Source organism: Nyctereutes procyonoides, unplaced genomic scaffold (genome assembly GCF_905146905.1).
Source record: "Nyctereutes procyonoides isolate TBG_1078 unplaced genomic scaffold, NYPRO_anot_genome, whole genome shotgun sequence".
In the NCBI taxonomy this organism is placed as follows: domain Eukaryota; kingdom Metazoa; phylum Chordata; class Mammalia; order Carnivora; family Canidae; genus Nyctereutes; species Nyctereutes procyonoides.
In genome coordinates this window covers 31,032,520-31,059,710 of record NW_026575120.1, presented here as the reverse complement: position 1 = coordinate 31,059,710, position 27,191 = coordinate 31,032,520, and the positions used below count along the sequence as shown (strand labels likewise).

The 27,191-nt window shown below is 36.4% G+C and overlaps 1 protein-coding gene across 1 annotated transcript in view; it reads left to right on the top strand.

The window, feature by feature from the left end:
* Positions 1 to 26,204, top strand: part of AGBL3 (AGBL carboxypeptidase 3) — a 57,112-nt gene extending 30,908 nt beyond the window's left edge. The window contains exons 13-18 of the mRNA XM_055334575.1: positions 2,513 to 2,570; positions 4,021 to 4,092; positions 15,296 to 15,344; positions 16,886 to 17,079; positions 21,725 to 21,956; positions 24,030 to 26,204. Coding sequence (XP_055190550.1) covers positions 2,513 to 2,570; positions 4,021 to 4,092; positions 15,296 to 15,344; positions 16,886 to 17,079; positions 21,725 to 21,956; positions 24,030 to 24,453 — 1,029 coding nt within the window. The 3' untranslated portion in view covers positions 24,454 to 26,204. The remainder of the gene's footprint in view (positions 1 to 2,512; positions 2,571 to 4,020; positions 4,093 to 15,295; positions 15,345 to 16,885; positions 17,080 to 21,724; positions 21,957 to 24,029) is intronic.
* Positions 26,205 to 27,191: the final 987 nt, after the last annotated feature.

The following is a 27,191-nucleotide window of genomic DNA, read 5'->3' as shown; positions in this document are numbered from 1 at the left end:
AAAATAATAGAGAAGACCTGGGACTACTGCCCTCTTTCCACCTACAGCTCCCCTCCTTAAATGGGTGTCACTAAAAGAAGAGTGCCATGTCCCCACCCCCAACTCCAGAGACACTCAAGTCAGAAACTTTGCCTTTGGGGAGAACCAGACAAAAAGATAGCTTTTTTTAAAGAACTTTTGAAAGAATTACATATTCACAGGAAGTTGTAAAGAAATACACGTACAGGAACTCTGTTGCATTTTCTTCTCCTTCCAGTGTTAACATCTTGCATATTGTTATACCATATCAACGCCATAAGACTGATGTTGATGCAATCCACAGAGCTTATTCAGATTTGACCAGTATGCATGCATTCATTTCGTGCAGTATTCCTCATAAAATTGTTAAGTCTGGTCTTTAAAGCACATTGTTATAGCAACATTGCATATTTTTACATTGATACCTGATTTCATGTTTGTAAATTGTGCAATCTAAGCAACATGAATATGCTTGGGAAAGGGCCAAAATTATAAAAAAAAAAATCAGTAAACAAACTCTCTAATCAACCTCAGTATGTGAAGTCATTTGCAGAACCCAGTAACCAAAGTAGATTTTGTTGGGAGGATTGGTTTTTTTTATTGTTTTGTATGTAGATTTTATGAGAACCATATTTATTTACTTCTCATAAACATATCCACCTAGTGGTTTTTCTCCTCTACCCAAGCTATATTTCATGTAAAATATAATAAATTCCTTTATATTAAATGTTTATATATTTTCCTCTTCCTTGATTGGAGCTTCAAAATTTTTAGGAAATCATAATCTGTATTTAATGTTGGATTTTCCAGATGGAAATCTGTCATCAATTGGTCATTTGAAAAGGCTGCATACATTATAAATATGCTTATAAACTAGTAGGAGTTCTTAACCTTCGATCTTGAAATTTATTTTCTAATAATCTTTGGCAAGAGGAGTGAACAGTGTCATCTTAACTGAGTTCAATGTCTGAGGACAACTTAAATTCATGCTCTGAACTATTTGTTTGTAAGATATCCATACATCCCCCAAATGATATTTTTAAGTTATTTTCAAGTATCTTATTTAACTTTATTTCCTACCAGGACATTCTCAATAATTGATTTTAAAGGCTTTCAGCAAAAACAAACAATTATAGATGGCATGGTTAGAATTAGGAGACCATGTTCAGAAGGACACTGGTCTAGTGATTTTCTATAGGATGAATGTAATAATTTATTGTGGCTTACAGCATCATTTCAACCAAGGGAAGAAGGTGAAAAATGACTGTATTCATCAAATCAAGTCTTATCACAAGTGAATTTCTCCAGCCTAATCTCACCTCTCTAAATTGTAGTGGTTATATAATATTGCTACTTTTAACTTTGTATAATTTTTTCTAGAGTATTTTTCCTTTATCTCTGCCTTCAGTTATTGTTTTGATTTTTATACTTTCATTTTCATAATGGTTATATCAATTTTTCCTGCCAAATTTATCTGCAGAGATTTTAGTTTTTAATTCATAGTCCACTTTTCATCAGGAGTTGATATGCATAACATGTTGGCAAAAAAATATTGTTTTCATTTTTTTCCTTTTGTTTGCCCTTTTGGAAAAACTCTTTATAATATCCACATACCACAGATGCAGAAACAAAAGTTTAGAAACAAACTTTTTTTTCTTTTTTTTTTTTAATTTTTTTTTAATTTTTTTTATTTTTACGATAGTCATACAGAGAGAGAGAGAGGCAGAGACACAGGCAGAGGGAGAAGCAGGCTCCATGCACAGGGAGCCTGACGTGGGATTCGATCCCGGGTCTCCAGGATCGCGCCCTGGGCCAAAGGCAGGCGCCAAACCGCTGCGCCACCCAGGGATCCCTAGAAACAAACTTTTTAAACAAAAGTTTAAAATGTCTTAATGGTCACATGATTTTTAGACTAGTCAGGATTTGTTGTCATAATTCAACAGTGCTTTATGTCTCATTTAGTCTACCTGGGACATTATTGGCAACTCCTTTTTCAAAGTAGAAAGCAGCATCATGTGTATGCTCTTACTTACTCTGGACTTTCACAAGATATGAGAAAATGCTTTTCATCTTTTTTATATAAATACAGTTTTGTAATCAATTATACTTTTTCACACAATTTTATATATTTTTTTCATTTCATAGTCTTATCTTCTTACATCTTTATTCTCATTTAATAAGTGGGATTGTAAGCATACATTTTTGTCTTTCTCATTGTAAATAAATTCTATATGAAGTCAAAAATGTTTTTAACTCCCTTTAGTAGTGTCAAAATACAATATCAATATTTTCTTTCACTCATTGCTTCCGGAGAAAAACAGTGTTATGAAAGATACTCGGAGGCCCTGATTTAAGAGATATTTTTGTCCACTCTAAGCCTGTAATGATAAAATGAGAAATGTTGAAAACTATACCAAATGTGATACAGGAAATATATGGCATTTTCATATTTACAATATACTATTATTTTCCTTTTTGTTCTGTGTTCCATTAGACATGTGATAAAGGACACTCAGTGCAAAGACACAGAGAACCAAATTCTGATGTGAAAGGTAATGTTCTGCTTCTACCCTCTCTAAACAATTTATTCAATACACACTTTCTTGTGCCAACACTTTGAGGTTGCCAGTGTGCTTGGTGCTAGGGATATTAAGAAGTATGCTATACCATTTCTTGCCCTCAGGAGCTCAACTTTTAACAGGGGGAGAGAAACAAGTAAACAAATTAAGTGCAGCGTTATAGGTGCAATGCCCGTATTCTAGACTGGATTCTCAAAGAGCATAGAGAAAGGAGTGGTCAGCTACACTGGAGGGTTGGAGTGAATGGTCCGTGTACTTGATGGATATCTCTGATTTGAGAGGTTTTCCCCTAAACAGAATTTAGGCATTTTATGTTTTATAAACCATCTTGGTCCTCTCATTTCTTAACTTAATAGAGGATGAGCCCAGGAGAGAAAATTATGAAGTATTCATTTGCTTCCACTAGAATCTGCTAGGTTGGATATGAATTTGCCTATTTGTACTACTATACATTTATATCACACTTATTTACAAAAAGGAATCGAGATAACCTAATTAAAAATATATATGTGTATATAGATCCATTTAATTTATGATCTAGCAGGCTAATTAGAAATAGAAATGGTAATAAGAACCACACCTCAGTGGTTGAGCATCTGCCTTTGGCTCAGGTCATGATCCTGGGGTCCTGGGATTGAGTCCCACATCGGGCTCCCTTTGGGGAGCCTACTTCTCCCTCTGGCTATGTGTCTGCCTCTCTGTATGTCTCTCATGAATAAATAAATAAAGTCTTTAAAAGAGAAAAAAAAAAAAAGAACCACACCAAAGAAAGGGGAAAATTCTAACCATAACTAATATGGTTAATTGACTTGAAACTTAACTACTCTTTCTCATAGTGATCATCCAAGAAAATCACTTTTTATATATAACTTTAACATATTCTTCTGTTATTAAAACTGAAAAGCACATTTTAGAATATTTATTTTAGACCTTTTCTACATCTGAGCATATATACTCCTTGTTAATCACAGAATATTCATGTTATTTTGCAACCTATGTTTTCATTTAAAATTACAGTGTATTATAAATTTCTTTACATGTTAATAAATGGTGGCAAAGTATTCCATTGTATTAGTTGAACCTTAAATTTAACTACCTTCATTATTAAACTTGGATTTTGCTTATTTTTTTCTGTTAGAAACAATAATGAAGACCTTATAACTCTGTATATATTCTTATTTATGATAGATTCCTAGAAAGGAAATGCTGTTCCAGAGGGTATGAACATTTTTTAGATTTTTGCAATAAATAGCAAAAATGCAACACAAATTCATATTTGAGGACTGTTGGTTTTAATTCATTTGAGCTAAACTATTTACATGCTATCTTCTAGCCATTTTTGTTTAGAAAACATAAAAAATAGGAAGTATAAAAGCCTCAAATTATTTTCATGCTACTAATGATCTTTTATCATCTTTTCTAGATATAAAGCCAAATAGATCAGATGATTATATATTTGACTATTTCAGAAGACCATTCCCTAATCAAGGTTTGGGTGAGTAAACTAGGAATATAGACAGTAATGAGCGCTCACAAGTCACCTAAATGTGAGTTACTTAACCTTATGTATCTGATCAATATCTGCATGTAAGAAATTAGATTATCTTCAAACTGATAGCCAAGGAGCATATTCACCTTCCCAGAAATTGTGAATCTCAAATCTTTATTTTTCTCTCTAGCTCTAGAAATTCATATAGGAAGCCAGTAGAAATTATTTATATATCAAATTGCTTTCTTGTCATTTTATCTAGTAAAAAAAAAAAAGAATACCTGTCTCATTGTCTAATCTCTTCATTTTCATCTCATGAATTCTAAAGAAGAGAGAAACTTTGATGAGAGTCCTCCAGCCTCACCTATATTATAGGATCCAGCCTCATTCAACCTTAGATTGACTACACTTGGTGACAAGTAGTTTACTTTAATTGCCAGACAGTTCATTCCATTGACAGAGCTTTAGCATTAAAAATATTCTTTTTATGTTGAGTTAAAAACATTTGTGTCTGTAAATTTCATCCACTTCTTTAATTACACAAAACAAAAAATGAAATAACCTGAAAAGTAAACATTTTTGACAGACTCCTTTTCCCTGATTCTCCTTGAAAAAAATGAGAACAAATGTAATGCCTCTTCCACATGATAGATCTGAAGTATTTTTTTAAAGCTATCGTGTATTCCCTGAAACTTTCCTTCCGTTTCTTTCAATCACCCACAGTACAGGATGAGTCAAGTCCTTTACCACCCGATTCATTCTTTTCTGTCACTGTTCAAGCTTGAGTGAAACCAAACACAGTATTACGGATGTCAGCTAGTGAGCGTACAATAAATCATCACTCTCATTTGCTTCTTTCTTGATTTCCATTAATGCAGCCTAAGGTTCTCTTGGAAACTCTCTTGGAAACTATCCTAAAATATTGATAAGTTGTGTTTATGTATACTCAAACCCATAAAGTTTTGTTTTCATTGTGCTGCTGCTACAGGGTGTCTCCATCTTCTACTTCTTCAATTGGTATTTTGGTTCAATGTCTTGGGCCTTAAATTTATTCCTGTTAAATCATCTTAGATTCAGCCTTTCATGAACTGTTTACCTTAAGTATGAAGTATTGTTGTGCTCTATATTTATGTGTATGCATATTCAGATGGAAATATCTGTAATATACAGTTGACCTTTTGTCAAAGCTTTAGACTTCTATGTAATTATCTCCTAAACATTTCCACAGAGATGTCCCACATATCCAAATTCAATTTCACCTAATTCTACACTAAATGCTGTTCCTCCTGTATTCTCTCTATAACCTTGGTATCAGTACTATCTACATAACCATCCATTTCAAGCTATAAACATGAGTTAACATATTTTTCTCCTTCCATTTCCATCCCTGAGATCCAGTCAACCACTGAATCCAGTGGATTTTACCTCATAACCTCTTTATCTCCATTTTAACTGTCATCATCCTTTTCAGACTCTTATATGTTTACAGGGAGATTTCTAATTGCCTTCCTTGCCACCAATATTGTCATCCTAATTTCACCTTTCATACTACTACAGAAGTGATCGAAAACACCAATCAGATTAGGTAAAATAACTACCCAAAACCTTTCAGTAATTCCTAGTTTCCTAACAGTGGTTGAAGTTGGCACGGTCCTAAAACTTAAAAAGAGAAAGCCTACAAAAGTTTAACTTCTAGTTTTGAAATAATTTCAGGAATAGTATGAAGAACTCTATCTGCCTATCTAATATTTCCCCCAATCCTTTTTTTTTTTTGGCAGATATCATATGTCCTTATTCCTCAGCAACTTCAACATATATTTTCCAAGAATAAGAACACTGTCTTACATTAAAATCAGGAAATTCAACTTTGATACAATACTATTTTATATCGTATTACAGTAATGTAACAATAATGTCCTTTAAAGCAAAAATCACATTTAAATACCATATCTCTTTATTCTCTTTCAATTTGGAATAGCCACTCAGCTTTCATCATGCACAGGCTTGGCATTTTTGAAGATCATGGGCCCCATTGTCTTGTAGAATGTTTGATTTTAAAGTTTTAATACACAGGAGAATTACCTGGGAAGTTTATGGCAACCCCAGCTTCTGATTCTGAGCTAGTCTTTGTTGTCAGCTTCTGAATCTACATTTTTTGTAAGTTACTTCAGACGGTTCTGATGTTGGCCATTTGCAGACCATCCTTAGTGACTCACCACTTAGGGAGCTCTAGTGAGAGATGGTAAAAGGCCAAACAGAACCTAGCCCATCAAACCCTTCTTCATATTGAATAGGTTTCTTTCTTTCCATAATGTTGTTAGTTCAAATGAAAAAGATCTTTTGGCAACCGCTTTCTACAACATAGAAACCAAGTTCTATAACATGATGTGCATTTCAATAAGAGTTAGATAGATTGAGTGATAATGATATGCACAAACTTCTCTGATTGTTCAGAGAACAGGATCAAATCCAGCCTGGAAGTCTCGGGGAATGTTTTCTTGAAGGAATTGATCCTTAAATTATGATGCAGTCTTAAATAACAAGTTAGGCAAGTAGCAGAGAGAGCAGAGAGTCACTTCCTTGAATTCTTAAAAAAAAAATTTTTTTTGCCAGTGGTTTTCTGATCTTATATGTAAATTCTTTCCTTACTTGAGATATAATATGTCTGGAGCTAGAAATAACTCATTCAGAGCCTTTTGACTTCTGTCTTCTCTTACCAATATTTATTCTCCCCTTTCTAGAGAGAAGAAAACTATTTGATAGAAAGACAGAAGCAACTTAAGAACTGTCATCCATCAGGATGATTGTTAGTAATATAATCCCAGAAGAACAGATTTAAACATTCTGTGATATATTTTAATTTTGAGTATAGCAAAGTAAAAGTTACGTCTTGTTATCAATATTGATTCATATCTTAACTTGATATTTTAACCTCCCTGACACTATTCTTCTATGTCGCAGCCACTCTCTTATAATCAGTCTTTGTTATATAATATCTTTTTCATGTTTGTTCATGTTCTTTTAAAAAAATCTGTTGGTTATCTGTTTCCCAGAAGTCTCAAGCTATACTAGTCAAGGATTGTGCTGGATACTAACATACGGTGGAAATACAGTCTATTCTCAGTAAGCAGAAAGAGTGACAAACATAATGGGATAAATGCTCCCTGCTGTGTTATGGGATTACATTGGAGTCATTGGGGATAGAGAAGTACCAGAGAAATTATCTCAAGAAAGGCAACTGTTTGGATTCCAGGGGCCAAATAAATAATTTTTTAACCAAGATCTGAATCTATTAAGAATAAAGACACAAAAACAAAATACTAGCAAACTGAATCCTGTAACATACTAAGAGGATTATGCACAGTGACCAAATAGAATTCATCCCAGAAATGCAAGACTGATTTACCATATGAGAAAATTAAGCACTGTAGACTTCCAGGGAAGATGGTGGAGTAGGAGGCTCCCATGATCACCTCATGCCATGGATACAACTAGATAACACCCACATCAGGGCAAATAACCCAGAAAACCACCCAAAGACTGGCAGGACAGAACTCTTCATAGCTAAATGTAGAGGAGGAAAAATCCTTCCCTACCCCACAACACAAGTAGGCAAGGCAGAGACAAGGTCAGGAGCTATAGGAAGGAATGCCATTAATGTGGAGAGGAAAGAGTACCAGACGCTCACACCAAGCACTCCAGGCCTGGAGAACCTGCAAGAAAACAAGAGGGGCATAATTTTGAGAGTTCTTCCAATCAGCAGGGCTTAATACCGGGAACTTTAAAAATCAATGGCTCAACTCTGGGAGAGTCAGGAGGGCAATGGGGAACTTCAGTCCCCACACTTAAAGAGACAGCACAACAGCAGCCCCACTGGGATACAGCATGAAAACAGCAGTTTGAAAACACACAGGGTATACAGGAGGGAGATTTGTTTACTCATCCCAAAGCGTGTTCTTGAGGGGCAGGAATCTCTGGGAGACTTCTCCAGGAATAAGAAAGCTGGCAGGTGCCATTTCCCTACCCCACCCCCAGCCTAGACACACAGACACCTGTGGGAAACAGTACGGTGCCAACACTTCCTACCTAACTTGCTAACAGTGTGCCCCACCCCAACACTTTCCTTCAGACACAACCCTCCAAGCAGGCCTCAGTTCCAGGTCATCTCCCACAGCAGACCTGCACAAACCTTGCTAACACCACATGAACTGCCCCTCCAATATGCGATTGGCAGAAACCCGCCTAAAGCAGTTCCACAGGCCTAAAAGGGTGCATGCAGCCACGACAGAGACCAGCACCAGCACCACTCTAGAGTGACTCCCACCCAAGGGAGATTGGAAATAACCACACACACCAGTCCACCTGCAGCCCTACCAGTGGAGCTGCGTCAGACATGTAGTCTGAAAATAGGCCCCACCCACCAATCAAAACTTCTCAGAGGACAACACACGGAAAGTGTCCAGTAGTTTGGTACTACAGTATCTCTGGCAAATGCGTAGTTTACTCCGGCTCCAGCCCAAAGCAGTCCAGACTGGGACACTAACAACACAGGATCAAAACCCTACGTACAGGGCAGCCTGGGTGGCTCAGCGGTTTAGCACTTCCTTCAGCCCAGGTTGTGATCCTGGAGACCCGGGATTGAGTCCCACATTGGGCTCCATGCATGGAGCCTGCTTCTCCCTCTGCCTGTGTCTCTGCCTCTCTCTCTTCTCTCTCTCTCCTCTCTCTCTCCTCTCTCTCTCTCTCTCTCTCTCTCTCTCTCTCTCTCACTCTCTCACTTTGTGTGTGTGTCTCATGAATAAATAAAATCTTTAAAAAAAAAAAACCTACCTACAACAGGCAAAGAGAGCCAACCAATGCAGATGACTGGACTAGAGACAAAAGTGGCTCAACCATAATAGTAGGGTGCACAAAGTACAAAAATGAGATACCTCTTAATTAACCAGCAGGTTCTGGTGAACAAAGGACACGCACTGTAGGGCACTACAGAACCTCTTCTTCATGAGCCATGCTACTTTGAAGAGCAGGAGACATAGCTGGCTTTCCTAACACTGGAAACAGACACAGAGAATTATGTTCCAAATGAAAGAAAAAGACAAAAATCACAGCAAGAGAGCTAAACAAAATGGACATAAGTAAATGCTTGATAGAAAATTTAAAGTAATGGTCACAAAGATACTGGACTTGTGAAAAGAGTGGAGAACTTCAGTGATACCTTCAACAAAAGACAGAAAGCCAATCAGAGATGAACAACTCAATAACTCAAAATTAAAAATACACTAGTTGGAATAAATCGTGGACTAGAGGAAGCAGAAGAATGGATCAGCAACCTGGAGAACACAAATGAAAACTAATCAACCTGAACAGGGGAGAAAAACATAATAAAAATTGAAATTAGACTATAAGAGAACTCAGAGACATCATTAGGTGTAATAACATTTGCATTATAGGGACCCATAAAGGAGAAGAGTGAGAAATGAGAGCAGAAAATATATTTGAAGAAATAGCTGAAACTTCCCAAATCCAGGGAAGGAAACAGAAATCCAAGTCCACGAGGCACAGAAAGACCCCAACAAAATCAACCCAAGAGACAGAGTAATTAAAATGACAAAAAGTTGTGATAACAAGAGAATTTTAAAAGCAACAAAAGAAAAGAAAACAATTATATACAAAGGAAAGCCCATAGGACTATCAGCTGATTTTTCAGCAGAAACTTCACAGGCCAGAGAAGGGGGCCATGATACATTTAAAGTGCTGAGAGGAAAATATAATATTCTAGCAGCCAATAATACTCTACTCAGCAAGGCCATCATTCAGAATAGAGGGAAAGATAAAGAATTTCCCAAATAAAAGTTTAAGGAATACATTACCCCAAAGCCAGCCTTACAAGAAATGTTAAAGGGGAGTCGTTGAGGAAAAGGAAAGACCATAAACAGGAGTAAAAAAAGTAGGAAGCATAGAAGCAATAAAATTATATCTATAAAAAAATCAGTCAAGGATTTCACTAAATTTGTTGGGGCACCTGGGTGGCTCAGTTGGTTAAGCATCTGCCTTCAACTCAGGTCATGATCCCTGAGTCCTGAGATCAAGCCCCACATCAGGCTCTCTGCTCCACAGGGAGCCTGCTTCTCTCTCTCTCTCTCTCTCTCTCTCTCTCTCTCTCTCTCTCTCTCTCATAAATTTTTTAAAAAAGAAATTTGTTCCATCTCTATACACTAATAATAAAGCAACAGAAAAAGAAATTAAAACAATCCCACTTACAACTTCAACAAAAATAATAGAATGCCTAGGAATAAACTTAACCAAGAAGGTGAAAGACTTGTATTCTGAAAACTATAAATCACTGATGAAAGAAATTGAAGATAATACAAATGGAAAGTTATTACATGCTCATGAATTGGGAGAGCAAATATGGTTACAGTGTACATACTACCCAAAGCAACCTACAGATTTGATGCAATCCCTATCAAAATACCAAGTGTTTTTTATAGAACTAGAAGAAATAACATAAAATCTGTGCAGAACCACAAAATATCCCGAACGGCCAAAGTATCTTGAAAAAGAAGAATGAAAGTGAAGGCATCACAATCCCGATTTCAAGATACACTACAAAACTATAGTAATCAAAACAATATGATACTGGCACAAAAGTAGACACAGAGGTTAATAGAACAGAATAGAGAGCCCTGAAATAAACCCTCAGTTATTTGGTCAGTTATTCTTTGACAAAGGAGGCAAGAATAGGCAATGAGAAAAAGGCAGTCTCTTCAACAAATGGTGTTGGGAAAAGTGGATAGCTACATGCAAAAGAATGAAACTGGACCACTTGCTTATACACCATGCAAGAAAATAAACTCAAAATGGATTAAGAACTTAAATGTGAGACCAGAAACCATAAAAAGCCTACACTAAAAGAGCATAGGTAGTAATTTCTTTGATAGTGGCTGTGGCAACATTGTGCTAGATATGTCTCCTAAAGCAAAGTAAACAAAAGCAAAGAAAAAAAAAACTTTTGAGACTACATCAAAATAAAAAGCTTTGCACAAAAAAGGAAACAATCCACAAAACTAAAAGACAACCTACCAAATGAGAGAAGATATTTGCCAATGACATAGCTGATAAACAGTATCTCGAATATATAAAGAACTGATACAACTCAACATCCAAGAAACAAATAATCCAAATAAAAATGGGCAGAAGATGTGAACAGACATTTCTTCAAAGACAATATGCAGATGGCCAACTGACACATGAAAAGATGCTCAACATCACTCATCATCAGGGAAATACAACTTAAAACCACATGGAGTTATCACTTCACACCTGTCAGAATGGCTAAAATCAACAACATAAAAAACAACATGTGTTGACAAGGATGTGGAGAAAGGGGAAGCCTCATGCATTGTTGGTGGGAATGTGAACCGGTGTGACCACTATGGAAAAGAGTATGGAGAGCCTCAAAAAATTAAAAAGAATTATCATATGTTCTAATAACTCCACTACTGGGTATTTACCCAAAGAATACAAGAACACTAACTCAAAGATATATGCACTCCCATGTTTATTGCAGCATTATTTATGATAGATAAGATATGGAAGCAACCCAAGCATCCATCGACAAATGAAAGGATAAAGAAGATGTGATACATACATATATATGTGATATGTATATACATATATACATACATATGCACACAATGGAATATAGCCAAAAAAATAATGAAATCTTGGCATTTGCAACAACATGGATAGAGGTAGAGGGTATAATGCTAAGAGAAAGAAGTCAGAGAAAGACAAACACTATGTGATTTCACTGACATGTGGAATTTAAGAAACAAATGAACAAAGAGGCAACACAAACTCTTAAATATACAGAACCAGAGGGGAGGTGGGTGGGGGAAATGGCCAAAATAGGTGAAGGGGATTAAGAGTATACTTATCGGGAGACAGAACATGAAAGACTCCTAACTCTGGGAAACGAACTAGGGGTGGTGGAAGGGGAGGTGGGCGGGGGGTGGGGGTGACTGGGTGGCGGCACTGAGGGGGGCACTTGATGGGATGAGCACTGGGTGTTATTCTGTATGTTGACCAATTGAATACCAATAAAAAATAAATTTATTAAAAAATAAATTAATTAAATAAAATAAAAAATAAAAAAGAAAGTATACTTATCATGAAGAGCACTTAGTAATGTATACACCTGAAGCTAAAAGAACATTGTATGTTAATTGTGCTGGAATTGAAAACAAAATTTTTAAAAAGCAAAAAAACTACGATTAATATGTTAAGCATTCTAATGGGAAAGGTAACCAACATGTAAAAACAGGTGGGCAATATAAGCAAAGATCTGGAAGCGTTTAAGAAAGGATCCAAACCAAATGCTAAAAGCCAAAAACACTTAACAGAAATGAAGAATGGCTTTGATGGCCTCATCAGTAGCAGCGTGGAAGTGGCTGAGGAAAGAAATCAGTGAGCCTGAGGATAGGTGAGACCCGCTTCCCAAACTGAGATGCAAAGACCAACCAGAAGGAGGAAAACGAACAGAACATCAAAGGTCTGTGGAGCAATTTTAGAAGATGTCACACATAATACACATACACACCAGGAGAAGAGGAAAAAAGAACAGAACCACAGAAAACATAAAGATGTGTATTGTTAATGTGTTGTCCAAATCTCAGTGATACTTCGCTCGTGTATCTGAATGGTTGGCAGTGAAAAGGTAAAATTCGGCAAATTTCATTCAGTCTATAAACTTCTCATCAAAGAAAATGAAAAGATCTTACCTGCTACATGTCTTCACATGTTGTACTAAAAAAAAAAAAGCGTGATTTCCTATCTGTGATTTTGAGGCGTTCACAATGTAAGTTTTTGGTCGCTCTTTAGTTTCCTCAAAATTTGCAGAAACACTTAATGAAATTTTTGACCTTATAGAAAGGAAGAAGATAAACTCCTTAGACCTGAGCCTGCAAGATCACTGTTGCCAGCTATAGAAAAGCCATCAAAATGTTTGTCTGCCATGAAATTACCTTTTTGACATGTGACACAAGAACGTCCTCTAATTTGGAAATAGTCTGAAGATGAGAATACAGGGAAGCACTACAGTAAAATAATTTATATGCTGTTTCTCTAAAACTGAAGAACTTTGAAGAAGCACCAAGGACTATGGAAAAGGATTCATTGCATGTAAGCTGTCTGGTCTTGTGTGTAGCCTGTGACAAAAACTCACACAGTGATAAGACATTTAGGGGAAAGACTGACTCAGAACTCAAAGATGGGGCAGCCAAATGAAACGGCCGTGAAAACTGTGATTTGTTTCCACAGTGCACCGGACTCTGTTCATCATATATTCTCAACTCCTACTCCTTCTGCTTGGAACACTCCCGTCCCAAATCTTTTCCTAAGTAACCCTTACACAACCTTTACATTTTACTATCAAATGGCACCTGCCTGGCTTGCACCTGCTGTGCGCACCAATAATGCCCTCTCATCCACTCTCTCACCGTGTTAACTGTATTCTGCTGTAATCACCTGATTCCTTATTGTAATCCTCACTAGGCGATAAGGTCTTTAAGGGCATGAATGATGTTTCATTTGACATGTTGTCCTCCAGTGACCTCTGTACCTCTTCATCTGAACATTCCCATGGTAACAACTGCTATCACTGAATATACTCAAGCTTTGACATTTTAAAGTCAGGTATCTAATTTGCTTATCAAAACACATTATCCCACTATAGCTGCCAAAAAAAGTATGCAAAATATAAAATTTAGGAGGATACCACATTGATTCTGAGAAAATAAGAATTTTTCTGTTTGCACCTTGGAGAGAGTTGTGTAAGATCATGTGAATCCTATAAATTATTTGCATGGAAATCAAGAGGAATAGACTTGTGTTAAGTACAAAAAGATTGAAAATTTTCTAAGTTAACCAAAGTAAGTGGTTAGTTCACTTTTAGCTCCAATAAAACTATTCATTTATAAACCTAAAAAGAAAGAAAGAAAGAAAGAAAGAAAGAAAGAAAGAAAGAAAGAAAGAAAGAAAGAAAAAGAAAGAAAGAAAACTGTAATTTATTTGAAATCCACCTTCAGGTTAAGTTCAGCTTACCTCTGTGCTTTATAAACATTTTCCTTGAGAAAGAGAAGTTTAACATATGGTGACATCCAGTGTCACCAGAGTATCCAAAACAATAAAGAGTATCCAAAACAATGAGTATCTAAAAACAATGGACATTTCAGACATGCAGAACCTACCTGACGAATTTAAAGATGCATATTGCCTGTATGCCAAAAATCTAGTCTACCAAAAACAAGCCTGTAGATACCAAGGGGGTGACGTTTTTAGAGAGAGGGAAACTAATTGCTTAGAAGTCCAAAAACCTACTGCTGCTAAAAAGTAAAATCCTTTTCCATGCTCAGATTTGTCTATTGGTGGGATATCTAACAATGTCATTGCGCTGGACTGCCACCAGGGACCAATGTAAAAATCGGCTTGGTAAGAGGAGACCAGCAAGTCGGGTCTTGGAATGTGCTTAGTGTTAGTTACCATTACATTAAAGAGGGACATCCTAAAGCTAGAGGCACTTCAGAGAAGAAAATACAAAGTGCAAAATTCCCTACTTTATCATGGGACATAAACCCACCATTGTTAATTTTTATTAAATATAGGAAGTATCTGTTAACCTCATTATATTTACATTCAGCTTTTATAAGTTTTATATTTATGTATCTTAAGAATGCACAAGGGGGACACCCGAGTGGCTCAACCTTCAGCTCAGGGTGTGATCCTGGGTTCAGGGATCGAGTCCCACATAGGGCTTCCTATGAGGAGCCTGCTTCTCCTGCTTTGTCTCTGCCTCTCTCTGTGTGTCTCTCATGGATAAAAAAATAAAATCTAAAAAACAAAAATTCACAAGAAGGACACCTGGGTGGCTTAGTGGTGGAGCGTCTGCCTTTGGCTCAGGTTGTGATCCTGGAGACCCAGGATCGAGTCCCACGTTGGGCTCCCCACATGGAGCCTGCTTCTCCCTCTGCCTGTGTCTCTGTCTCTCTCTGTGTCTCTCATGTCCAAAACAGAGTAATTGAAGATAAGCTCAGTTAAGCTAGCCATTAATGTATAAATGAGGTAATTGTCAAGAAATAAAAATACTAATAAGTTTTGTTCATCTTTAAAATCTGCATTCAGAACTTTTATGGTATATTCTCTTTTTTAGTGAAAATACCTGGACGAGCTCCTGCTTGGCTTCTAAAAAGATATTTGAGGTAAGGGAACTCGAATTCTTCTACTATTCCTTTTCCTCTGACTTCTTTGATTTTGATTTTGAATTAAAGCAACAGGTAAAGGTAGCTTTTTTATAACAATTGGTAATTGATGTCTCCATAGTATCTGTGACTAGGCCAGTGTTCTACATAGCAGTGCTTATATAATATATGTTAAAGGATTTTGAGATTTCAGTATTCTCAAACTATCCCCAATGAATGCCTTAAAATTTACAATTAGATATTTCTACGTATTTGTCATTGCATTATCTGAGTTTCTCTTTAAAAAAAAATTCTGGCATAAGAGAATTATTTAGTATCCAATAATAATAATTGGATGACTATCAAATTATGACCTGTAATAGCAATTGGAACATTGGTCACATAGGGCTAATACTTGTACCTAAAAATTGGAAGACTAGAAAATGAATTCAGGGGACACCTGAGTAGCTCAGTGGTTGAGCATCTGCCTTTGGCTCAGGGCGTGATCCCAGGTCCTGGCATTGAGTCCCACATCAGGCTCCCCAGCAGGGAGCCTGCTTCTCCCTCTGCCTGTGTCTCTGCCTCTCTTCTCTGTGTCTTTCATGAATAAATAAATAAAATCTTAAGAAAGAGGAAGAAAATAAATAAATTCAGGGATCACATAGGTAAACTTTGTCTAAAACAGTCATTATATCACTAGCACCCTTGGCAAGTTTTCCTGTTCTTAGGAATAATGACATGGACAACCATCTGAACCATGGAATACTAAGTATCTGAGGATAGACTGAATTTGTCCAACAGAGAAAATGCTTTTTTCCTTCCTTTTTTTTAAAATATATTTTCTATTTATTTATGATAGTCACAGAGAGAGAGAGGCAGAGACACAGGAGAGGGGGAAGCAGGCTCCATGCACCGGGAGCCCGACGTGGGATTCGATCCCGGGTCTCCAGGATCGCGCCCTGGGCCAAAGGCAGGCGCCAAACCGCTGCACCACCCAGGGATCCCGCTTTTTTCCTTCTTTGGCTCTTGAGCTTCCTTGGCTCTTGGCTCTTGGCTCTAAGAGCTTTGTTTCTATTCAGTATAATGGGTTGTGTGGAAACATGTAGACTCTCCTGCCCCAGAAACCTACAGAATAGGTAAGAAGCCATCTTTAGGCATGCCTGTACTTAGATCTAGGATTGATCAAACTAATACAGTTTTTAAAAATATATTATTTATCATACCTATGGAAATAAACCAAACAATATATCAAAATAAGAGAAAATAGAAAAAGTATTAAAGTCACAAGATGTGAATTCTAGACCTGTCCCTCTTATTACCTGCGTGATCTTGAGCAAATAGCTTAACCATTCTGATTCCTTAACATTCCCTCTCTGATGTAAGATAGGTATAACATAGGCCATCTTGCCTTTATTATAGGACTGGTGAGATCTCTAAGTAAGATAATATCTGTAAGTCTCCTTTACATACTGTGAGGTGTAATATACAAATATGACATTACATTACTCTTGATTAGATAGTTCACTATTGACATTGAAATCAGAGTACCCAATTTCTTTCAGCTCCCAAAATATGATTCAGAGGCTCAGCAAAAACCAACACAGACAGTTGGAAACCAGTGAGAAGCCAATCCATGAAATAATTAAGCCCAAGAGCACAAACTTGTATGGAAGCTGTTTCAAAGTGACATCCTTCAAGTGTCCTATAAGCACACTAACTCCCAGCTGGACTGAGAAGACACAGATACCAACAGAAGGTATTTTTTTTATTGCTTAGGATTTTAATAAATACAAAGGTTGCTTTCACTATATCATCATTAATAAATCCTATGAAATTTGGCTAATGGGAACCCTTTTATAAACAGGATTAATAGCCATTTTATTCCTGATTCTGAAAAATACTTGCCTCCTTTAATTTCTATATGAGTTTTAAAAATAGTATTTAATACAGCTTTGAAAAAAATCTATTTAATTGACATATTCCCAATACCTTGTCATTGATACCTTCTCCACACCGTAGAATAAAAAAAGAAATGAACTGATACACATGACAGGGATGAATCTCAAAATCATTGTGCTGAGTACAAGAAGCCACACACAGAAGAGTAAATGCTATGTGAAATTCCACATATATAAAATGCAAACTAATATACAGAGACAACAATAAAACAGATAAAGCTTTCCTAATAGGAGAAGAGATAGAGTAGGAGATGAAGGGAAGAATGGACTAGAAAGGAACACAAGGAATCTCTTAACTATGATCTTTTCTAGTTCTTGAATGTGGTGATAATTTCACAATTGTTTATGACTGTCGAATTGCCAGAGTTTTAGTTTCCAGAGCAACTAGCTAGGTGGAGTTATCCTCTACTGAGATAGTAAAGGCTGAGGGCAGAGCAGCAATTGGGTTTAGACTTGTTTTTGAAATGCCTTTCAGACACTGAAGCAGAGGTAACTGAATAAGCAGTTGGATATATGAGTCTGGAGTTCCAGGAAGAGGCCTGGGCTGGATATACATTTAGGATATATCTTTTCAGATAAAGATAGGATTTTAGGGCAAGAACCTGGATGAGACTCTTAAAGTGAGGATGGGTATAGAAGAGGGTTAAGGAGCAAATCCTTGGAAATTCCAGTACTGATGGATCAGGAAAAGAATAAGAACCAACAAAGAAGCAGAAGGACCATCTTGTGGGTTAGGAGGAAAACTAAGAGGATGTGTTGTCCTGGAAGCTAAGTTAAGAAGATATATCAAGGAGAGGGTAATAATCAACTAAGTCTAGTGCTTCTGAATAAGTGAGATGAATTTACTATTGGATTTTACAGCATGGAAGTTTTATTCAGGATCTTGATCAGAGAAATTTCAGTAGAATGACAGAGGTACAGATCTAATTAAAGTGTATTTTAAAATAGGAAAGAGGGCAGCCCAGGGGGCTCAGCGGTTTAGCTCCTGCCTTCAGCCCAGGGCATGATCCTGGAGTCCCAGGATCGAGTCCCACGTCAGGCTCCCGGCATGGAGCCTGATTCTCCCTCTGCCTGTGTCTCTGCCTCTCTCCCTCTCTCTCCCATGAATAAATAAATAAAATCCTTGAAAAAAAAATAAAATAGGAAAGAGATTGGAGACAGGTAGTCTTCATGGAATTCTGTTGAAAAGGGAGATTTCTTTTTCAGTGTCCCCCACAGCTACTAAAAATTATGTTTCTCAACCTTTTCCAGCCTGTTCTGAGCTTTTTCATTGCTTCTTGATTACATTACCTTACAGGCATATGCCCCGGTGAATCTTAATGACGTATTAATAAAAACTCTTTTTTTTTTAACTGAACTAAGTCACTTCAAAAGGAGTTATCTTTTCCTAGTCTTGTGCGTTGTCCCTTTATTTACAGTATATGCATTTAGGGCTCTACATTTTCCTCTAAAATGTCCTAACTCTGTTAGCACTCAGTTTATTAGAGAAGAAATTCTGTCCTTTCCGATTACTGAACTTACCAAGTATGAACTGAGATGGATTCTATCAGAGATTAATGAAAGGTCCAGTCAGGCGTCTCCAGTTCTGGAAGAGTTTATATTTACTGATGAGTTATGGTACAGATACAGAGATTCAACTGACTGGGGAGAGCAGGGGAGGAGTCATAAATCCTAGCAGACAGATTTATATCCGAGTCATTTCTTCTTTAGGTTTGGTAAACACAAACACAGTACTCTTGTAGTACCCAGTCTTCTATTTAGCTAGACCAGCAGCACCCGGAAGTGAGTCATGGCATTCCAGGCATCATTACTATGTCCTCGGAACAGGCTTTACAGGCACAGGTAACCATTATAACCATTTCACCCAGCCAGTGATGGGTTCCAAATATTGAGCAAGAAGAAATCCAGTTATCGAAGCTGAATGATGGGTTTAAGAGGGAGTTTCTTATACTGTTCTCTCTTTTTTATGGAGCAGATATTGAAGTTTTTAAAATGAAGTCCAAATGAGTACTCTCCCAACTATCAGTGGTGCCCTAGATCTCCGGCCCAATCTCCTCAGTGACATAGTTCTGATCACTACCCTCTGTCTCACTTTCTCAAAATTTAGTCAACATTCACTTTTAATAATGGACAATTCCTTTTATAAAAAGCCTTACTGCGGAAAATTCAAACATAAACAAAAGTAGAGAGAATAAGCTGATCCATTGGGACCCATGACCCACCCTTAATAGTTATCAGCATCTTCCTATTCTTCTATCTATATTCCCACTACTCTTTATTTTTTTGCTAAAGTATTTAAAGCAAGTTCAGCAAATCACATTTTGTCCATAAATAGTTCAGTGTATAACTAAACCTTTTTTTTTTTACTAATCATAATCTGTTTCATGGTTTTATTCTAAATATATTCTTTTTCTTATGTTGTCTCCATACCGCCTCAGGCATTATAATTACAAGTAATCCCACCACATCCTTTAAGATGTCTAGTAGGCTTCCTTCAGGCTTTACTCAGGGTTTCTTTTTATCCCTCTTCTCTCTTCCTTAGTATATTGGATTTTTAAGAATTGTGTTAAAATACACGTGAAATAAAATTTACCATCTTAACTAATTTTAAGCGTAAAGTTCAGTGTTGTTAAGTACACTCACATTGTTGTGCACACAATCTCCAAAACTGAAACTCTATACCCATTAAACAACTCCCATTCCTCCTTCCTCCCAGCTCTTGGCAAATATCTACTTTGAATCTCTCTGACTTTAACTATTCTAGGTATCTCATATAAGTGGAATTAAATATTTGAAAGACAAACACATTATTTGTATTTGTCAAAATGTGACTGGAGAGATTTTTCATTTCTAGGAAAAAGAAATAGATGCAACTTCTAGCTCTTAGATTTATATTGATCTTTTTTACTGACTATAGAAAGAATGTATAACATGTAACTGAGTACATATTTATAGAATAAACAAGTAGGTTTTTAGAGAGAAGCAGAATTTTAGAGAACATTTACTTTAACTAGGTGTATAGATAAGGCAAATAAATAATGTATTTGTCTTTCCGTGACTTGTTTATTTCACTGAGCATAATGTCCTCAAGTTTTATCTATGGTAGAGGTGGAGTCAGAATTTCCTTCCTTGTTAAGGCTTCCACCTTTTTTGGCTCCTGTGAATTAAATAATGCTGCTTTTATGAATGTATACAAATAACTCTTTGAAACTCTGCTTTCAACTCTTTGGGGCATATACCTAGACATAGAATAACTATAGGATTCCAAAAATTCTATTTTCAATTTTTTGAGGAACCACCATACTGTTTTTCATAGTCACTGCACCATTTTACATTCTCACCAACAGTGCACCAGGGTTGTAATTTCTCCACATCCTTACCAACATTTGTTATCTTCTGTTTTTTTTTTATAGTAGTCTTACTAATGGAAGGGAGAGATAAACACTCTCTTTAGATGTTATTATAATAATTATCACAATTAACAAAATAAACAGTAATTCTTTCATATCTTGTAGTAAAGAAGGGATTTCCAACATGCATTTCCCATGGTTTTTCCCATATCTCCATCATTCTGTTTCCCAAGATCAGAAGCTTTGGAGTCAGCACTGATTCCTTTCTTCTCTCATCCCACACTAATTCATTAGAACAATCTCAAAATACAGGATTATATAACAGCAGGTTCCTGCTAAAACAAATCTTGGATCGTAACACTCCTCTGCTCAAAATCTTTCAGTAGCTCCCCATTTCACACTCAGTAAAATCAGTCTTTACAATGGCCTGTGTGAACTGAGTCCAGATTACCTATCTGAGCTGATATCTTAGCTCTTTCCAGTTAATTCAATCTGTTTTAGGCACTTGTGCCATCCTTTTTTGTATTATTATTGGAGTTCAATTTGCCAACATATAGCATATCACCCAGTGCTCATCCCGTCACCCAGTGCCCCCCTCAGTGCCCATCACCCAGTCACTCCAACCCCCCACCCATCTCCCTTTCCACTACTCTTTGTTCATTTCCCAGAGTTAGGAGTCCATCTTGATGATCCTTCAATACACTACCAGGCTCCTAGCTCAGGGCCTTTGCACTTAACTATTTTTCTTGCCTAGAATGCTCTTTTCCTCTGGTATCTGCTTGACTCACTCCCTAATTCCTTTGAAATGTCAGCTTCCCAGGGAGGCCTTGCCTAAACACCTTTAAAAAAAAATAGAAATCACTACCCACCCCACAAGAATTCTTTGTTCCCCTCCCCAGCTTTATTTTATCCTGTAAACTTTATCATTATCTGACATATGTTTTTATTTGCTATTTTCTGACCCTATAATTAAAATATAAGCTTCAAATGGATAAGAATTTTTAGATAGATCCTTGACATATGATGTTCAATAAATAATTGTTGCGCCAATTCAATTCATATATATATACAGATTTTTGTGGTTGCTCCCCAGATCTGCGTCACAACTTTAAAAGCAAAATGAAAGAAAGTACTCTCTTCCAGAGCAAGAAGACTGGCATAAATTGGACAGATGATGAAAAAAGAATCTACAGGGATAAAAGAATAGCTCAAACTCAAGAAATATTGCAGTATTTGCTCCCTAGCATGGAAAGCACTAAAAATGTGCAAACCCCTCAGATAAAACAAATACTCAATCCAAGAACTAACTTCCAAATTCAACATCAGTAAGTCAATACAATTTTATCATTCTCAGCTATGTAATGCCTTTTTTTTATAAGGAAGCAATGCTTATTACTTCATTATCCTAAGAAACAAAACATTTGCTCTTAAAAATGGTGGCAGCTGTACCACATTTGACAAAGCGACAAAAACCCAAAGCCATCAGAAAACACTGGATATGTGAAGGGAATAGGTTATCAGGCCTTATTTGATTGTTTATTTGCATGAAATCACTCATTAACTTGGATCTATGAGTAAAGTAGGCATGAATAAAAGTATAACTGTATCATGACTTCAGATTTCTCTGATGTGTTTAAGCCTTATAATCCTAGGGAGCTTAGGATTTATAACTTATTATAAGATTTATTTACTTACTTTAGAGAGAGAGAGTGAGGGTGGGGGGGAGACGGTGGGAGAATCTGAAGCAGACTCCCCACTGAGTGCAGAGCCTAATGCAGGGCTCCACCACACAACCCTGAGATCATGATCTGAGCTGAAACCAAGAGTCTAATTGACCATCCAGGTGCCCTGATGTTCATTTCGGTATTATTCATAAGAATCAAAGAGAGGGACGCCTGGGTGGCTCAGCAGTTGAGCATCTGCCTCTGGCTCAGGGCGTGATCCCAGAGTCCCAGGATCCAGTCCCACATTGGGCTCCCTGCACGGAGCCTGCTTCTCCCCCTGCCTGTGTCCTTGCCTCTCTCTGTGTGTGTCTCTCATGAATAAATAAATAAAATCTTAAAAAAAAAAGAGTCAAAGAGAAAGGAAAAGAAATGAACCTAAGTGTTCAACAATAGAAAATTGCTTAAATTATAGTACGTCCATAAAATGAAATATTACATAGCTATGAAATATTATAAATACAGATTAACGTGAGATAATGTTCACAATGCATAAGTGAACAAAAGCTATAGAACAACTTTGGTATGGTTGTATTTATAGACTATGTAAATATATAATGTGTGCATATTATACACATTCAAACACATATACACCTAGAAAAATCCCTGGTAGCACATAATCCCAACAATGATTATCTCTGGATAAAACACTGGCAGAGGATAATATTCCTCTTTATGCTTTTTCCCCTAAGTTTTGATTAATGCCTATTTTTTATAGTATAATCAGCAAAGTCAATAAAATTACAAGAATAGGCAATTGGTGACAGTTTCTAGTTAGAAGGGATAGCTATCATGCTGGAGAAGGCAGTGCCTTCCTAGTATTTACTAGGTCAACTAATATGGACAAAACAGATAAGCATAGGTCCAGGCAAACAAGGAATCAATCACACATGACAGTATCAGTAGACTCAAAACTCAGGAAACTAAAAACAAAATACAGTGGACCTAGGCAAAGGTGACAATTAAGACCTAGCCTGATTTTTAATCATTATTTTCGTGAGAAATTTCTTAGGGGCTGGAACTTAAATTGTTCTGTTCTTAACCAAAATGAATGAATCTACTGAACACTAATCAATATATTATCAAGATGACTTACATCTCTTTATCTCTGTCAAGCATTGGTCTGAATCAGATATTAAGGAATAAATCTCATATTTGGCATTCCATCTGTTAATGATAAAAATTCTTGAGAAGGACTATGCAGATCAAAATGTGACTGGAGAGATTTTTCATTTCTAGGAAGAAGAAATAGATGCAACTTCTAGCTCTTAGATTTATATTGCTCTTTAGAAAAATGTGTAACATATAACTGAGTACATTTTTATAGAATAAACAAGTAGGTTTTTAGAGAGAGGTGGAACTTTAGAGAACATTTACTTCAACTAGGTGTATAGATAAGGCACTGAGCCCCAGAGTGGCCATTGTATCAGGAAACTGGGGGTATCTCAATAAACATAGACTCTCAGCATTCAGAAGTACAAGATTGGGGTACTTCTGAAAAATCATGTCTAGAAATTAAAGGCTTAGATCATTCTCATAGAAATAATGGTAAAAGTCCTAAAGGAAGATGAATTCACCAAAGGATTTAAAAATATGACCTAAACTATGACAGATACCTAAGGACTACAAATACCTAGAGTACCTGACAAAAACTCATGTATTTCATTTCTTTCCTAGATTAAAGCCAGCTACTTACATAAATATAAGGAGATACAGCACATCCTGGATAGCACCCAGAAATCACCCTTTTATAAACCAAAGAAATCTAATGGTAAGCTCTCCGGAGTGGTTCCAGTCTATGTCCCAGAAGTCATTTGAAAGCCTTTCACCGCTCAAAGCACCCAAGAAGAAGAGAAAACATTCTCAAATCAAGGCCACAAAGACTAAAGACATGAAACCTCTCAGCTTCAAACAGGAGACTACTCCCTCAAATTTTAAAAAGGATGTGGATATTATCAAAGAAAAGAGTCTTCAAGCTGAAGAATCCAATAAGCAAAACTCTATGCAAATAGCTCCACATCCAACTGAAAATAGGGATGAACAACCAAATAAGAATCATGGACAATGCACCTTCTATTTGAAGTTCCAAACGGACAAATAATTTAACTTTATGCTGCTCTGAAAACTGCGGATGAAAAATACCATATGCTTACATAGTAAAAAGAAGAGGAAAAGAAAAAAAGAAACGCCTTCCCCATCCCTCTATTTCTCCCCTTACACATACATATGCATATACTAAACTACAAATTCTAGATAACCCATCTTCTTTAGTGGCAACATCTTTCAGAGATTTAAAAAGAAATCCAGAGAAAATACAGAAAATTTCAAATCACTTATTTATATTTAATTTTTGTCAAGATGGAAAAAAATCTATGAACTTTTGAATTCTCTCAAAACAACTTGTACATAGAACACCAAACAACTAAGAACTCAAGGACGGAATGATATGTATTATCAATTACTTTAACATCCCTGGTAGGAACTTAATGAATCAGTCAACAAACATCTTTTCTTGAATTTGTTTTATCTTTAGTGTGCTAGAAACTATCAATGATATAAAAGACATTTGACATTTCTCCCCACTAGAAGACTACTGTTTAATTGTATATAAAACACACAAGACTAAAATAATTACAGAATAAGATGATGCATAAAGTGCTAAGTTGTACACCTTCAACAGTTAAAATGCTATATACTGTTCATTGCACAGAACAAAAGTGTCACAAAATAGCACTGAAATGCATAATTATGGTTTACAAGGGTCATTTTACTTTTCAAAATGTAGCAACAATGTAAAAGATTAGATGTGCAGTTTGCTTTCGAGCTGTTGAATGTACATCTGCAGCCATTTATTCATGCGAAAGCAAATGGAGCATCTCACGGTCTGTCATTCATAATGAATTCCAGAATCCATTATGAATGGAATTCCAGAATTCCACCATTATGGAATTCCTCAAAGACACTGCAGAGAAATTGGTATGTCAGTCAAACAAATCAAGATGGATGTGATAAGTGAGAAAATGAGTCACAGGTCAACAGTGGTGTCCATTATAGGATAAGGCTAAGCAGAGAGAGAATCAGGTAGAGGAGGAGGCACATGAAAGTAAGTTACAGGCTACAAGTCTAATTAGGCCATGGTAGCAGGATGGAACTGGGAAAATCTAAGGTTGGGTAGTCTACTCTCAATAATTCCAATTGAAGCCCCAAAGAGGATTCAAGGAGAGCTCACTGGGGTGGTATTAAAAAAGTAACTGCCATGTTTTTGGTTTTGTTTTATTTTGGGTTTTAATAAAGTTTAGTTTTTAGAGAAGGTTCACAGCAAGACTGAGTAGGAAGTATAGAGATTTCCCATAAACTCCTTGACACTCACATATACATAGCCTCCCCGTTATCACCATGGCCCACCATTTGTTACAACTAATGAACTTACACTGATACATCCTTACCATCCAAAGCCCGTAGTTTATAGTAGAGTTTACTCTTAATGTACATTCTGTGGGTTTGGACAAATGTCTAATGAAATATATCCATCATTAAAGTATCATACAGAGTAGTTTTATTTATATTCACTGCCCTAAATATTCTGCATATACATCTTTCTCTCCCCACTAAGCCCTGGCAACTCACTTTGTTACTGTCTCTACAGTTTAACCTTCTCCAAAATATCACATAGTTGGAATCACAATATGTGTAGCCTTTTCAGATTGGCGTATTTCACTAGTAATATGCATGTAAATTCCATCATATCTTTTCATGGCTTAATAGTTCATTTGTTTATAATGTTGAATAATTATAATCTATAATGTCATTGTCAATAAAATGTAAAACTTCTGGCAGTGTTAACTAAGGAAAAAAAAAGACAAATTAATATCAAATAAAAGAGAGACCATCAGTGCTGATTCCATAGACATTAAAAGATTAATAAAAGGATATTCCAAACAACTCTCTACCCACAAATCGGTTAACCTATATGAAATGGACCAATTCTCTGAAAGACACAACCTGCCAGAATTCATACAAGAAGAAACAGACTAGCTGAATAGGCATATGTCAACTAAAGAAATTGAATCAATAAGTTGCCAAAAGGGAAATCATCAGACCCCAATGGGTTGACTGAATTCTACAAAAATTTTAAGACATTACACCAAATCTCTACAATTCTAACAGAAGATAGAAGCAGAGAGGATGATTTCCGAATAGTGTATGGAATTTAAAAATGATGTGGCCACTTTGAAAGACAGTTTGGCAGTTTCTTACAAAACTAAACATACTCTTCATGTAGGATCCAGCAGTCACAGTCCTTGGTCAGAGTAAAGGATTTGAAACCTATGTCCACAGAAAAACTTGCACGTGGATGTCATTAGCAGATCTATTCATAAGTGCCAAAACCTGAAAGAAACCAAGATACCCTTTAGTAGTGGAATGGCAAATAAACTGTGGTGCATCCAGACAATGGATTATTTAGCACTAGAAAGAAATGAGCTATCAAGTCATGAAAAGACATTTGTATTGCTACCCATTTATAAAAGTGAATGAAGGTGTCCAATTCCATCCATTATCAAAAACCTGGTAATGGACTAACCTACCCTCTGTAAAACCAAATCATCTACATAAAATAATTGATTTCAGGCAATAGATGGTGAATAGTGCAGGACGGCGATGCTTGTGAGAAGGCATATATGGGATAAACTCCATATTCACTCCCACCTTTCTCTCTAGAGGCATTTTTTCCAAACCCTTGTTCTGAGAAGTGGAACCCAACAATCTTACTGGCCAGAGTTTGAATCTGCTATTATAACTGAAATTTGGAGGCAGAGTACTGAAAAAGAATGAACCACA